This window comes from Orycteropus afer, unplaced genomic scaffold (genome assembly GCF_000298275.1).
Source record: "Orycteropus afer afer isolate SDZICR_OR568_19922 unplaced genomic scaffold, OryAfe1.0 scaffold00094, whole genome shotgun sequence".
Classification (NCBI taxonomy): Eukaryota; Metazoa; Chordata; class Mammalia; order Tubulidentata; family Orycteropodidae; genus Orycteropus; species Orycteropus afer.
This window is the reverse complement of record NW_006921681.1, coordinates 1236806-1252636: the sequence shown is the minus strand read 5'-3', so window position 1 is coordinate 1252636 and position 15831 is coordinate 1236806. Positions and strand designations below refer to the sequence as shown.

The following is a 15831-nucleotide window of genomic DNA, read 5'->3' as shown; positions in this document are numbered from 1 at the left end:
GTTTGTTCCCCAGCCACCGTGCACAGTCCATGCAGTCCCTGGCTAGCAGGGTGATTTTTAGGTTAATTTTTAGGTCCTACCACCACTCGGGAATATCCAAGCCGTCTGTGCTGTCAGGGTCGCTCAGGTTGCCGCTAGACCGCAGCTCCGTATGTCTCCTTTTTTGGTATTTTCCTGCAAATTTTTCTCCTAGTTGGGGTTTAGTCCACTTCTGTATCCTTCCCTTCAAGGCTCAGGGGTCCAGGATTATATTCTGTGTCTGTCTTAATTGGTTTCCCTTTTCTTTGTTGAAGAGGGTCTGTGCAGTCCTTCTGCCTAGTCTGCCATCTTGCGGGAACTCCTCGGTTGGCTTTTGTTGATGTCTGGATGAGTGTAGTTCTGATGTGGGCAGCTGGAGTAGAAAGGGGGCGGGGCCGTGGGTGACATGAGGACATTCTAGACATAAAGTCAGTAGGCCCTGTCTAATGCTTGGCTGCAGGGACAGGGAGAGCCCGAGGATGGGGGTTGACAATGCCCAGTGCTTTGCCCTGGTGAGGGAAGATGACAGCAACCGTAGCTGAGAGGATGAAGGTGGCGTGTGCAGGGAGACATTTACAGTGGCCCAGCTGCTGCTTTCTCTGGAAGTTTCTGAGGCTGGAAGAGGTGGGAAGGAGTGCAGGACCAGTTTGGGCAGAGCAGTAGAGAGAGGTGGGAGAGAGTGGTGTGATTGAGGTTGGAGACAGGCCCCAGGGGTGCCCCATTACAGTCTGTGATGCCTACTCTAGCTGGCCCACCCAGGGTTGAAATTCATGTCATCAGGTATGGCCACTCAAACAGTGAGAGGTTTCTCATCGAAATCTGCAGCTCTAGCTTCTCTGTGAAGTCTAGGACTGTTGGCATCCTGGTCCCAAATTCCTACATGGCTGCTGTCCCAGTGCGTGCCCGTTTGTCCCTTGGCTTGCCAGCCAGGAGGTGGTAGCACTGCTTAGCACTGAACTTGCTCTGCTGAGTTTTCTTTCTTTTTGGATGCTAAAGAGGAAAGTGAAGCAGCTCCCTCCTACCCATAACTTTATCAAAAATGGGAAACAAAAGCTCAAATGAGGGTCGAAGGTCATGCATTCTCCCACCTTCATTCTACACACCTGCCCCGGAAGGTGGAAGATGACAGATGACAAGGTGGAAGATGACAGATGACGGGTTGGTCGTTTATGGCCCTGGCTGGGGTTGGAGGGTTCTTGGCCAGGCCATGGGGGAGGGGCACTCTGGGGAAAGTAAGATCAGGAGAGAAGCCTGAGAGGGATTGGATGGGTGAGGGGCCTGGATGCTTAGAAGGAAGGAGGAAAGTAAGGAGGGAGAAGCAGGAAGAAAGAGGAAAGGAAGGGTAGAAGGAAAGGAAGATGAGTGGAGAGGGAGGAGGAGGGGAGCTGGAGGCTCAGTGTGGGAGTGCATGAAAGAAGGAAGGGAACCAGGGTGATGCCAGTGCCACCATTGGTGCAGGGAGGTGCCATTGGTGCAGGGAGGTGCCATTGGTGCAGGGAGGTGCCATTGGTGCAGGGAGGCGTCTGATTTGCGGGTAGAGGGGGTGAGTGGGCTTTGGCCCACTGACATTTGAGGCTCCAGTAGGATGCTGAGTCAAGAATAGGCCCTTTAGAGGAAAGATTTGGCCTGGACTGAGAGCTGAAACTGTGGTCCTGGGTGGCCAGTTGGCTCAAAGAATGGAGACAGTCCCTTTGTGGGCCAGGGTGTGGAGGGAAGTGTGAGCAGGACAGTGGGATATGAGAGACTTGCGACCAGGAAGCCCTCAGGGCGGAGAGTGGAGAGCATGCAGTCTGATGTTCCTGGTGTTTTCTTTCCTTCCTTCCTTCCTCCTGTTCTGCCTCCCTGCCAGGAGTTTTCTCCCTGGGAAGGTGCCAAGCTGCTGGAAATCCCTGGGGCAGCAGAATGGTGGAGGAGGTTCAGGGTTCCTGGGATGGGCCACCAGCTCTTCACTTTAACTCCTCAGTGGCCAGGTGGCTCCAGGCTCTGTCCCAGGCCCCAGGTGCTGCCCTTGTCTTCTATCTCAGCTGCCTCCTTGTCTGCCATCCTCGATGGCATCCACTTCCTCCTGGCTCTGCACCATCTCTCTGCTTCTCCCCAGGCTTGCAGTGAGTGTCACCAAGGCCAGCCTGGTAATATAGCCCCACTTTACAGACAGGCAAAGTGAGGCTTACAAAGGCAGACCCCACTCCAGAGGCAGCCTCCTGTGCTCCTGGGGAGGGCTATACCTATGTTTCCTGGTTGGTCTGGGATCTGGGGCTCCCCATCCAGCCATAGCCGAGCCACAACCTGAACCTGTGCCCAGTACAGGAAAGCACCTGCTGCAGAGGAGCTGGCCACCTGCCCACTGGTAGCGGATCCCTGCCCAACCAAGCTCAGGGAAACCCTTCTTGGCGCAATTGAAAACCAGTGAGTTAACACACGAATGAAAAGGAAAGAAGTCAATGCAATAATTTTGCTATTTGCATTGGCTCGCTCTCACCTCAAACTTTTGAAAATACTTAATCATATAAGCTTAATTTTTTAAAACTTTGTAATATTTTTGAATGAATATTTGAGAAACCGAGTAAAGCTGGTCCCTGTGCTAGCTGCCATGGTCTTGGCTGATCCCTTGCCACTTCTGTGTCACTGTGATCCTGCTGCCCCCGAGCTATCTGTGGAGCTCTTGGGGGCCCTGACCAATGGAGACTTGTTGGCATGAACGGCCCATGTGGCCACATCTTACATGGGTGCAGGGCTGCCATTTGGGGATGGGCAACAGGTGCAGACATGGCCTGCCTTGAGATGTGTGTGCTCGTTGCCTCTAGAAGTGATATCTTCCTTGGAACTTCCAACCTATTTGCAGTAGATGGGCTGCATACTTACAGAAGAGGGGAAAACACCAGTGATTAGTCTTTTTTGAGAACCTCCTACTGCCGCCGAGCTCATTATCTGCAATGTTGTTGTTAGGTTCCCTTGAGTCAGCTCTAACTCATGGCCACTCCCATGTATTAGAGAATGAAACTGCTCAGCCCTGCACCAACTTCATGATGGGTGGGTATGTTTACGGCCATTGTGGCAATCTATCACATTGAGGGGCTCCCTCATTTTTGTTGATCCTCTACTCTGCCAACCATGATGGTGTCCGTTTGTAGCTACTGGTCTTTTCCTGAGTCCACTGATCTGTCCAGAGTAAGCATGCCAGTCTCACCATCCTTGCTGCTAAGGGACATTCCAGTTGTATTTCCTCTGAGATAGATTTGCTCATTCTTCTGGCAGTCCATGGTATATTGAAATGCACCTGTTCTTCTTTTGTCTTTCTTTCTTATTGTCCAGTTCTAACATGCATAGGAGGCAATTGAGAAGACCTTGGTGTGGGTCAGGCGCGCCTTAGTTATCAGAGTGACATCTTTGTTTTTTAACAATTTGAAGAGGTCTTTGACTGCAGATTTGTGCAATGCAATATGTCGTAGACTTCTTGGCTGCTGCTTCCATGGACGTTATAGTAGGTACAAGTAGAATGAAATTGTGGACATCTTTAATTTTTTCTCGTTATCACATGATCTTCAGACTTTCTCACGGTCAAGTGAGGTGACACCATTAGTACTACACCCATTTTACAGGTGGGGAAGTGGGGGAGTTGAGAGTTTGTCAACTTGCCTAGGTCATTTAGCTAGTAAGAGATGGAACCAGGATTCAGTCCCAGACACTGACTTGCTTAACCTCTGAGCTGTTAGAAGAAGTTAGGAGGGGCAAGCGCCAGTCTCAGGGTACCACACTGGCCAGTGGGTGCTGAGGCAGGCTGGGCAAGGCAGTAGGTGGGGTGGGTGCTGGGTATGTTGGAACCCCAGGCATGTCCACAGTGCCAGTCACCTGCTTCTGGGTCTATGGCTGGCAAGGGTGGATTTAATTAGCCAGATGGTTGTCTGGCAGAGTGCCAGGCTCTTTGGTGCTACCCATGTGGTCAGTTTGAAATTCCAAATCTCTTATTAAGCTTTTTGCTGCCACTGCCCATGGCTAGGGCATGCTCTCTCCGTTCTCCCTGACCTCTCTGGAGGGTTCCCAGCTCAAACCCAAGGGATCAACACTGCCTCATAGTGCCCCTGAGGCTGGGAACACACTAGAGGAGAGGGGAGCTGGTGATAAGAGAGTTATAACCTGCTGGCCAAGGGGACCTAGAGGTCCTGAAGCTTTCGCTGTTCCCAGTTCTCAGAACAACTGTGGCCACACAGGGCCAGCCTCCTTGAGACTCTTGATGAAATTGGGTTTTGGGAATATACTTGTTCACACCCCAAGACTGTGTCCTCATGCCTGTCAGCTTAGTAGTGTTGGTGAGCCTGGCCTTTGGGGGTCTGGGGACAAAGGGAGATGGTGCAGTGGGAACTCTGGCACCTGGGCTTGGTGGCTTTACCAAAGGCCTTAGCTATGGGCTCTTCCTAGCCAGGGCAGGATTCTCTCCAGGGGCCAGGTCAGGTCTGTGACTGGGGCAGGGGAAGCGGTGGTCCCCCCTCTATTGCCTTCTCCATCCCAAGGAAGCTGGGCCTGTGGAATTCTCCCTGGCCTACCATGTTCTGTCCTTGCCTGATGAACTCCCCATCTAGGGAGAGCCCAAATTGGTGGAAAATTCCTTTTTCTTCCTTGGGATCATCGAGCCCTCCCAGGGACTGTCTCCCTTTCTCTGGGACTGGCATTAGTGCATGAGTGATGTCCTTCTCATGGAGGCTTTACTTCACCCTGTGCCCTCTCCTCTCCCCTAGGATCATGCGGCCAGATGACGCCAATGTTGCTGGCAATGTCCATGGAGGGACCATCCTGAAGATGATCGAGGAAGCAGGGGCCATCATCAGCACCCGCCATTGTAACAGCCAGAATGGGGTAAGTGTCTGGGTGTCCCTTCTCCCCCAAATGGGGCTGGGATCAGCAGAAAATTCCAAACCCTAGGAGGCCTGGAGGAATTCCCTGTGTGCACAACACCTGTACGAGCAAATCCTGACCCAGTGTTGGGTCAGGAAGGGAGTCTTTTAGGGCCCTCGCCTGGAGCCTTGGGGCATCAGGAAGTCCTGGCCCAGTCAGACCCTGAACAGGTCCCCTTGGTTGACTTTGCTTTTGGCTTCATTAAGGAAGAGGGGGAGGCCACTTGAAGACAGCTGAGAGCCAGCCTACAGCTGTCTTTTTAGCACCTCTTCTCTCCATTCCAGAGGAGTTTTAGTTTCCTGAATCCCACGTCTTGAGGTCTCACTGGCTCTTGACTCTGATCAGAAGCTTTTCCATGCCCGTGTGAGTGGCAGTGACAGTCAAGGGCAGCAACGTGGGCACTACTACCTCTGCCCCAGCTGTATGCCTTGGGCAAGTGTCTTCTGCGCTCAGCATCCTCAGCCATAAGACCCAGCAGGCCCTGGCACAAAGGTGCCCCTGATGGAGCCCTCAGTGGTATGCCCACTCATATGCAGAGCAGTGTCTGGCACAGGCTAAGGTGATGGCTTTCTGTTTTCAGAACTTCAGGGCTGCTGCACAGCTGTCACCCTGTCATCTCCTGCTGTTTCTCCAGCCTTGTGGGATCTGACATGTCCTCTGAAGGCTGCAGGGAGAGAGGGCCAGCATGTGGGTGCTAGGGAACAGTCTGTCTGTCTGTCTTGCTGCTGCCTACAGCTTTTGTGTACCTGTGGGCCCCAGTTAACTCACCTGTGGGGATCCCAGTTTAGAGTGTGTGCATGTGTGTGCATGTGCATGGATGAGAGTGTTGAGTGAGCCAAGCCTGGGTTAGTGTGTATAGGTGAGCATGGGTGAAGGGCATGGATTAGATTGGGACCATCCTGTGAAAGAAGGGCTCACCTACCACACCAGAGTGTGAATTTTATTCTATGGAAACGCGGTACAGTTGAAGGTCTCCTGAGAACCCAGTTGCATTCAGAAAGCACCCTCTAGTGGCTGTGGGGAGGATGGGCTGGAGCCCTAGAGGCTGGGCTAGCAAGAGAAGGCTGGCTATCCAAGAGGATGGCCAGGGTCCAAGAAGGTCTGGCAAGGGAGGATGGACGGTGGGAAGGACAAGCTCCAGGACTGGGAAGTGAGGGAAGAGAAGAGGTGTGGGAGGTGAGTGAAGAGACCCTTAACAATAAGCTACAATTGCTGCGTTTACTAAGCATTTAGTGTTTTGCAAAGCTCTGAAGTGCTTTAGCTAGTGTAACTCTTGCATTGCCCCTAAGAGGTGGGTGTGGTTATCATTATTATTGTTTTTAACGTATTGTAGTAAATATATACACAGGTAGTCCCTGACTCACAACAGGCTTCTGTTCCAACAACCCCATTGTAAGTCAAATACCCTTTTTTTTTGTTTTGTTTTTATTTTCATTACTGTTGCCTTTTATTATCAGTATCTTTATAAATCCAGCAGTGTTTTGAACAACAAATCAAAAAATTGAACATCTGCAAGTGAACATCTGAGAATAACATCAACAAATTGCATGTTGCAGCATATTACTAACGATGAGAGGTACAGAAACAGGGTAACATCCGTAAATCATGTGCTGCAACATAATACTAGTGATAGGATAAGATGGATTAGAAACACCCAGTGTGGACAGTCGTAAATGTGATATGTTGTAACTTGAATATGTCGTAAGTGAGGAGTACCTGTATAACCAAACATTTGCCATCTTGACATTTCCTGTATATACAATTCAGTAATGATTGCATTCATCATGTTGTACACCACCATTCATTTCCAAATTTTCCATCACCCTTAATAGCAGCTCAGTGGACAGACACATTGAAGAACTGACACAGTACATGGTCATGTCCCCAGCTGGATGGGTGTGGTTACTTTTATCATCCAATTGAACAGATGTGGAAGCTGGGGCAGGGAGATGAATTATGTCCGAGTTCCTCAGGAGGCAGGCAGAAGGCCTGAGCTACAAATCTAGAACCTGGCTAAGAGCCTGGCTCTGAGGCACTGCTCTGAGCCTGGGGATACAGAAGGGGTCATTCATTTTGCTTGGGAGATGCTCCAGGGCTGCTAGTTCCATAGAGAGAGCTCTTGAAGGCCCAGACTCAGGAGGGGGCTGTGAGCCCCTGGCATCCCAGGGAGTGGGGGTCACAACCCTCCAATCTCAGTTGGCTGGTGCTGGCCTGGGAGACTGATACTCCGGAGAAGGGCTTTTGCTGGGTCCCAGGGCAGGGGCGCCCCCTGTCCACACTTGCTCAGCTTGTGTCTTTTAATACCACAATGGCAGTCCAGGTCTTCTGTAGCCAGGCCTGCTGCCCGAGCTCCACCTAGAGTCCTAATCGGCTTCACAGCCTTGATATATCCAAAAAAGCAAGCTCCTGGTCTTGCCCCCCAGACTCCCAAAGTTTCCCTGTTCTCCATAAATGTCCTTTGCAGCCTCCAGTTACTCACTCTCAAAAGCTGGAGCTGCCGGTGTCCCCTCTCCTTTTCTTATACCTGTGGACACTGGCAGCAAATCCTGTTGGCTGTGCCTTCCAGATAGCTCCCGATCTGACCCCTCCCTGCGGTCCTCCACCTGGTTGCTTCTTGCCTAGATGGCTGTAGCAGCCTCTAACAGGGTCCCTGCTGGCCCACCTTAGCCTGATCTACAAGCAGCCAGAGGGACCCCGTACATGTGAAGTCTGTCATGTCGCTCTGCTGCTCAGAGCCCCCCCATGGCTTTTGTCTTACTCTCAACAGAAGCCAGAGTCTCCACAGGTCTCTGTCCCTACCTCTCCTTGCTGCTGGCCCTGGGACCTCATCACCTATGTCTGTTCCTTTCATCACTCCCTCCGCCCACACTACACCGCCTAAGCCTTGCTGCTCCTTGTACTTGCCTGGCAGGCTCCTGCCTAAGGGTTTTTGCACTGGCTATTCCCTCTGCATGGATGCTCATCCCCTCGATGTCCACATGGCTTACCCTCACCTCCTTCAAGGCTCTGATGACCCAGCTCCCTTCAGCGTTCTCAGCTTCTCTTCTCTGTGGCATGCATACCCACATGCACTGCTACTTCACTCCATTCATTTTACCAGTTTATCCTATTGCCTGCTTCCTCCACAAGAGTGTCAGCACCACGAGGGCAAGGACTTTGCTGGATACCCAGCCTCTGTCACATGAGGGTCCTCGGTGAGTATTTGCTGAGCGCCTGAAACACACTCTGGTAATCCTGTGATGCACTTCCTTTAATTGAGCGCTATAGTTGTGCCAGTGACAGCTCTGAGTGCCTCACATTCCTTCATCTTTCCAGCAATTCTCTATTAACCCTGTTTTACAGGTGAGGAAATTGAAGGCTAGAGGAGTTGTGTGGCTTCCTAGAGGTCACACAGAGCTATCAGCGGTAGCAGCAGGGGGCAGTGGGGTAGGCACAGGAGCAGGTGTGGCTCAAACATGATGGTCTTAACTGCCTACCCTTCCTGGGTTCTTCCTGGGTGCCAGCCACCATTCTACGCATTTCACATTTGTCCACTTGTCCATGAGCAGACAGCTGCCACCCCTCTCGTGGTATTACATCTCTCCCAGGACACTTTACACATATTTGCTATCCTCCACCCCCAGACCCTGCCCCACATCCCTGCAACACCCATTTAAAAAAACAAACAACAAAAAGCCTGCCATTGAGTTGATTCTGACTCAAAGCGATTCAAACCTTTGGGTTTCTGAGGCAGTAAATCTTTATGGAAGTAGATTGTCCAGTCTTCCTTCCGTGGAGTGCTGGTAAGTTTGAACCACCAACCTTCTGGTTAGCAGTCAAATGCCTTAGGCCATGGGGACCATTTATCATCTCTGTTTCATGGACCAGGAGTTGAGACATAGAGAGGTTAGGTCACTACCCCAAGGCTCCAGAGCTGAGAGGTGGCATAGCTGGAATTTGAACCAAGGGCCCAGAGCTGTTTTTTTGGACTCTACTTCAGAACCTGCTGTTCACATAGTTTCCCAGTGCCACACCCAGTGCCTTTGGGAGCAAGGCAGAGAAGATGGTGTCTTGAGGCAGATGCTAATCAAAATACTCCCAAGGCTGCTTCCCAGGGATGGGGCCACCCTACCCTTTCAAGCCCCTGAGGCAGGGTCAGTAGGTCTCTTCAGAGACCAGAAGGAGTGTGAGGTTCCCAAAACTCAGAGATCCTCATAAACCAAGAAAACCAAACTCACTGCCATTGAGTTGAATTTGACTCATAGTGATCCCCATTGGGTTTCTGAGGCTGTAAATCTTTACAGAAATAGATACCCCCATCTTCCTTCCGCAGAGCAGCTGGTGGGTTTGAACCCTTGACTTTCTGGTTAGCAGCCAAATGCCTTATCCACTAAACCAGCAGAGCTCCTTAAAAAAAAAAAAAAAAAACCTCATTGCCGTCGAGTTGGATTCAACTCATAGTGACCCCTCCTTGGGTTTCTGAGGCAGTATCACTATGGAAGTAGGTTGCCCAGTCTTCCTCCTGAGGAGCGGCTGGTGGGTTTGAACTGCCAGCCTTCTGATTAGCAGTCACGTGCCTTAGGCACTACGCTACCAGAGCTCCCAGCAGAGCTCCTAGGGAATATAAATGCAGATAGTCTCCAACCACCATAAGGTTCTGTTCTGGAGACTCTATCATTAGTTCTGATGGAAGTGGAATACTTTTTTTTCCCCCCATTATTGCCTTTTATTATAAGTACTTTTATCAATCTGATCTTTCTTTGTCTTTGGGGGTTGGAAACATTACATATAAACTTACTGATACATTATAATACATGCATACATACATTAAAAATACATAAATCATAAAAATTTACTCTGATGATGAAGAAGATTTGGATGACATTGGCATTTTGTCAGTTGCGATAATAACTCCACTTGTGGAAGGTTCTGGATTATCAAAATTATCCCTGGGTATGGGTATGTCTACATCTGTGGAAAGAGGCAGTGAAGAAGCTCAATATCATTAATCAGAATGAGGCCAAGGATGACTGTGGAACAGACCATCAGTCCCTCACATGCAAGTTCAAGTTGAAGCTGAAAAATATGAAAACAAGTCTACAAGAGCCTTGAGTATATCCTACCTAAGTTTAGAGCCCATCTCAAGAATAGATTTGATGCACTGAACACTAATGACCAAAGGCAGAAGGTTATTAAAAAGACAAGAAAGGAAGAAAAGACCAAAATGGATGTCAGAAGAGACTCTGAAACTTTCTCTTGAATATAGAATAGCTAAAGTGAGTAGAAGAAATGATGAAGTAAAATAGCTGAACAGATTTCAAAGGGTGGCTCAGGGAGACAAAGTAAACTATTGTAATGAAATGTACAGAGACCTAGAGTTAGAAAACCAAAAGGGAAGAACACACTCGGCATTTCTCAAGAGGGAAAAACTGAAGAAAAGATTCAAGCCTTGAATTGCAGTATTGAAGGAGTCTATGGGCAAAATATGGAACGACACAGGACCCATCAAAGGAAGAAGGAAGGGATACACAGTCACTGTACCAAAGAGAATTGCTCGACATTCGGCTATTTCAGGAAGTAGCATATGATCAAGAACCAATGGTATTGAAGGAAGAAGTCCAAGTTGCACTGAAGGCATTGGTGAAAAACAAGGCTCCAGGAATTGACAGAATACTTATTGAGATGTTTCAACGAACACATGTAACACTGGAAGTGCTCCCTCATCTATGGCAAGAAATTTGGAAGGCAGCTATCTGGCCAACTGACTGGAAGAGATCCATATTTATGCCCCTTCCAAATAAAGGTGATCCAACAGAATGCAGAAATTATTGAACAATATCATTAATATCACATGCAAGTAAGTAAAATTTTGCTGCAGACAATTCAAAAACAATTGCAGCAGTATATCGACAAGAAACTGCCAGATTCAGAAGAGAACATGGGACAAGAGATATTATTCATGTTAGATGGATTGTGACTGAACGCAGAGACTATCAGAAAGATGTTTACCTGTGTTTTATTGACTATACAAAGATGTTACAGTGTGGATCATAAGAAATTATGTATAACATTGAGAAGAATGGGAATTCCAGAACACTTAATTGTGCTCATGTGGAACCTGTACATTAAGCAAGAATCAGTCGTTTTAACAGAGCAAGGGGATGTTGTGTGGTTGAAAATGAGGAAAGGTATGTGTCAAGGTTGTGTCCTTTCATCATACTTATTCAATCTGTATGCTGAGCAAATCTGAGAAGCTGGACTACATAAAGAAGAATGCAACAACATCAGTATTGGAAGAAGGCTTATTAACAATGTGTAATGTGTACATGACACAACTTTGCTTTCTGAAAGCAAAGAGGACCTAAAGAACTTACTGATGAAGGTCAAAGCCTACAGCCTTCAGTATGGATTATACCTCAACATAAAGAAAATGAAAATCCTCACAATTGGACCAGTAAGCAACATCATGGTAAATGGAGAAAAGATTTAAGTTGTCAGGGATTTAATTTCACTTAGATACACAATCAGTGTCCATGGAAGCAGCAGTCAAGAAATCAAATGATATATATTGATTGGGAAAATCTGCTGCAGAAGGCCTCTTTAAAGTGTTAAAAAGCCAAGATGTCAATTTGAGGACTAAGGTGTGCCTGACACAAGCCATGGTATTTTCAGTCGCCTTATATGTGTGTGAAAGCTGGACAATGAGTAAGGAAGACTGAAGAACTGACGCCTTTGACTTGTGGTATTGGTGAAGAATATACCATGGGTTGCCAGAAGAACGAATAAATATATCTTGGAAGAAGTACAGCCAGAATTTCTGCTCCTTAGAAGTGAAGATGGTGAGACTACTTTCTCATGTACTTCTGTCATGTTATCAGGAGGGATCAGTCCCTGGAGAAGGACATCATGCTTGACAAAGGGGGTCAGCAAAAAAGAGGAAGACCTTCAGTGGGATGGAGCAACACTGGCTGCAGCAATAGGTTCAAAGAGAAATTTTGTTCTGTTGTGTATAGAGTCACTGTGAGTCAGATTGACTCAACGGCACCTAACAACAGCATGGGGCTGACGTTTCTAGTCAGAAAATAGTGAGAGTTATCTGTATGGTCGTTTTCTTTTCTACCTATATTTCACAGTAGCATCACACTACTTCCCAAATCTGCCTGTTGCCTTTAACAAAGTGATCAGCATTTGGGTCCACATTTTCAAGCATCTGAAGCCCCTGATTGGTTTAGAAAACTAAATCTATTAAACAGTGTTTTGAACAGTAAGTCATAAAATTGAACATCTGTGAGTGAACATCTGAGAATAACGCCAGCAAATTATGCTCTGCAGCCTTATAGTACATAGTGCTAATGATAAGATGTACAAAAAAGGGGGGGCATAAGTAACTCGAATTTGTCATAAGTTGGGGGCTACTCATACTCGTGGCCTGTGCTTGGAACTTTTAGATCACCCAGTCTTTGTGGAATGCTCGCCCTGCTGGCTGCTCGGCCAGGTCCTGGGAACCAGCAGGAGCAGCTGCAACCTTGGTCACATCCCCCCACCCTGCATGGCACCAACAGTTAATTAAGCTAGAGCCTGCTTGGCTCTGGCTACACTTTCTGCACCCCAGCCAAATTCACTCATCATCTACCTCCTAGGGCTCCTCACCTGTAAAATAGAAACACAGAACTTACCTCACGGGATTGTGTGATTATAAAGGAGAATGTGCTTTCATGCAGTAAGCATTCACTCTCCTCTGCTATCTTAAGTTTTACGAGTTAGATCATAAGTGGCCACCAGCTTGGGAAGGGCAGACATGAGGCCTTGCCAGTCTTACTGGGCTTAAAACTTCTGGAAACTTCTGTGTTGGGACATAGCAAGAGAGGAGCTGTTACTTTCCCCCGTTCTGTTGGTGTCTGGATTATGGGGAACACAAACGCCTCTTGCTAAAGATCACAGCAACACTGCAATGTGGGCACTGAGGAGCGAGGGCTCACACAGAAGGAATAGTTTGCCCCTGGGTACTTTTGGAGCCCCTGAAGAGGCTTGTCAGAAGAAAGCTCATATATACCACAGTGTGAGTTCTTTTCAGAACAGGAAGTGGATATGAGGGTATAGTGATGTGAAGCTCCACAGCATGGTGTGGTATGTAGGTGCTCAGTAACGTTGGTGGAGGTGGAGTTACAAGTAATTTGACTCACTCCCTCCCCTGCAAAAAAGAGCGAGTGAGGGACTCTGCATTTGTTCTCTGACCCCCAGCTGCTGAGAGGTGTCCTCAGCCTGCCCCAAAAGGCCCCGGGCTGGGTCCTGCAGACCTCTCTGCCATGTTGCAGTCCCCCCACCTCTGCAGTCGTGCAGCCCACACAGCCCCTCTTTGTTCCTCCAGTGCCTGGAAGCTTCCCTCCAGGCCTCCACCTTGCTCCCCGCTTGGCCTAGGAACACCCACGCTCCCTCCACTTCCTCTAGTCGACTCCTGGTCATGTAGGTCTCAGCTCCAGTGTCACCTCTCATGAGAGCTGCCCTTCACCCCTTATCTAGAGTTCTGCCTACCCTGTTTCCACACTTTGCCTTCTTCAGAGCATGGAGTAGTATATGGCATTGGCCTGCTTATCCATTTGTCACCTGTCCCCCCAGTGGAACGCTGGCCCCAAGTGCAGATGCTCTGACCCGTTCTCCCTGCACCCCAGTGCCAAGAGCAGTGCTGGCGCTATGAGTACTATGAATGCAGGGACTCCTTTGCAGCGATTAAAGAGAAGAAGGCACATCCAGATGTTCCATTGTGCAGAGATGACCTTGGTGTGTTGCATGCGGGAAACAAGTCATTTCCATTAAAACATATATATATATGTATGTATGTATATGTATATGTGTGTGTATATATGTGTGTGTGTGTGTGTGTGTATATATATATATATATATGTATGTATGTTATTACATGTTGCTATGAGGCTGGAGGCTATGCCACCAGTGTTGCAAATGCCAGTGGTGTTACGATGGTGGACAGATTTCAGCAGAGCTTCCAGACTAAGACAGACTTGGAAGAAGGAAGAGGCCATCCACTTCTCAAAGAATTGGCTAATTCATATTTACCTTATGAATAGCAGTGAAACATTGTCTGATATATTACAGGAAAACTCTACGAATAGCCCTAGAACATTGTGTTATATAGTGCCAGAAGATGAGCCCCTCAGATTGGAAGACACTCAAAATATGACTGGGGAGGAGCTGCCTCAGACTAGAACCAACCTTAATGATATGGATGGAGTAAAGCTTTTGGGACCTCCAGTTGCTGATGTGGCATGACTCAGAATGAGAAGAAACAGCTGCAGACATCCATTAATAATCTGAACTTGATATGTATGAAATATGAATCCAGGAAAATTGGAAGTTGTCAAAATGAAATGCAACACATAAAGATTAGGCATTATCCTAGGCATTAGTGAGCTGAAATGGACTGGTTTTGGCCATTTTGAATCAGACAACCATATGATCTACTATGCTGGGAGTGACAAATTGAAGAGGAATGACATGGTGTTCATTATCACAAAGAATGTTTCAAGATCTATCCTGATGTACAGTGCTATCAGTGATAGGATAATATTTACACTTGACTGCTAACCAGAAGGCTGTAGGTTCAAACCCACCAGCCACTCCTTGGAAGGAAGGTTGGGCAATCTACTTGCATATTGATACCGCCTTGGAAACCCAAGGAGGGGTCGCTATGAGTCAGGTCTGACTTGATGGCACATAATGCCAGACAATTTACACACCAACCACCAAAGCCAGAGACGAGGAAATTGAAGATTTCTACCAACTTTTGCAGTCTGAAATTCACCAAACATGCAATCAAGATGTGTTGATTATCACTAGTGATTGGAATGTAAAAGTTGGAAACAAAGAACAGTCACTGGTAGTTGGAAAATATGGCCTTGGTGATAGAAATAATGCTAGGGAACTCACGATAGAATTTTGCAAGACCAATGACTTATTCATTGCAAATACCTTTTTTCAACAACACAAACAGCAGCTATACATGTGGACTTCGCCAGATGAAGTACACAGGAATCAGGTTGACTACATCTGTGGCAAGAGGCAATGGAGAAGCTCGATATTTTCAGCCAAAGCAAGGCCAGGAGCTGATTGTGGAACAGACCATCAACTACTCCTATGCAAATTGAAGTTGAAGTTGAAGACAATTTAAAAAACTCCATGAGAGCCAAAATATGACCTTGATTATATCTCTCCTGAATTTAGAGACCATCTAAATAATAGATTTGATGCATTGAACACCAGTGACTGATAAACAGAGGAGTTGTGGGATGACATCAACAACATCATACATGAAGAAAGCAAGAAGTCATTAAAAAGACAGGAAAGGAAAAGAAGACCACAGTGGATGTCAGAAGACACTCTGAAACTTGCTTGAATGGAGAGTAGCTAAAGCAAATGGAAGAAATGGCAAGACAAAAGAGCTGAACAGAAGATTTTAAAGAGCAGCTCGAAAAGATAAAAAAGCCAATTATTATAATGTAATACACAGTCACTGTACCAAAAAGTATTGACCGATGTTCATCCATTTCAGGAGGTAGCATATGATCAAAAACCAGTGGTATTAAAGGAAGAAATTGAGGCTGCACTGAAGGAATTGGTGAAGAACAAGGCTCCAAGAATTGACAGAATACTCATTGAGATATTTCAACAAACGGATGCCCCACTGGAGGCACTCATTCAGCTGTGCCAAGAGATTTGGAAGATAGCTGCTTGGCCAACTGACTGGAAGAGGTCCATATTTGTACCCATTCCAAAGAAAAGTGATCCCACAGAATGTGGAAATTATCAAACAGTATCATTAATATCACATGCAAGTAAAATCTTACTGAATATAGAACACTCCAACACCTCAATAACAAAAAGACAAACAATCCAATTAAAAAATGGGCAGAAGACATGAATAGACACTTC

At 47.3% G+C, this 15831-nt stretch overlaps 1 protein-coding gene across 1 annotated transcript in view; it reads left to right on the top strand.

The window, feature by feature from the left end:
- The window catches only part of ACOT7 (acyl-CoA thioesterase 7), a 181076-nt gene that overhangs the window by 73191 nt on the left and 92054 nt on the right, over nt 1–15831 (top strand). The window contains exon 2 of the mRNA XM_007942577.2: nt 4752–4869. Coding sequence (XP_007940768.1) covers nt 4752–4869 — 118 coding nt within the window. The remainder of the gene's footprint in view (nt 1–4751; nt 4870–15831) is intronic.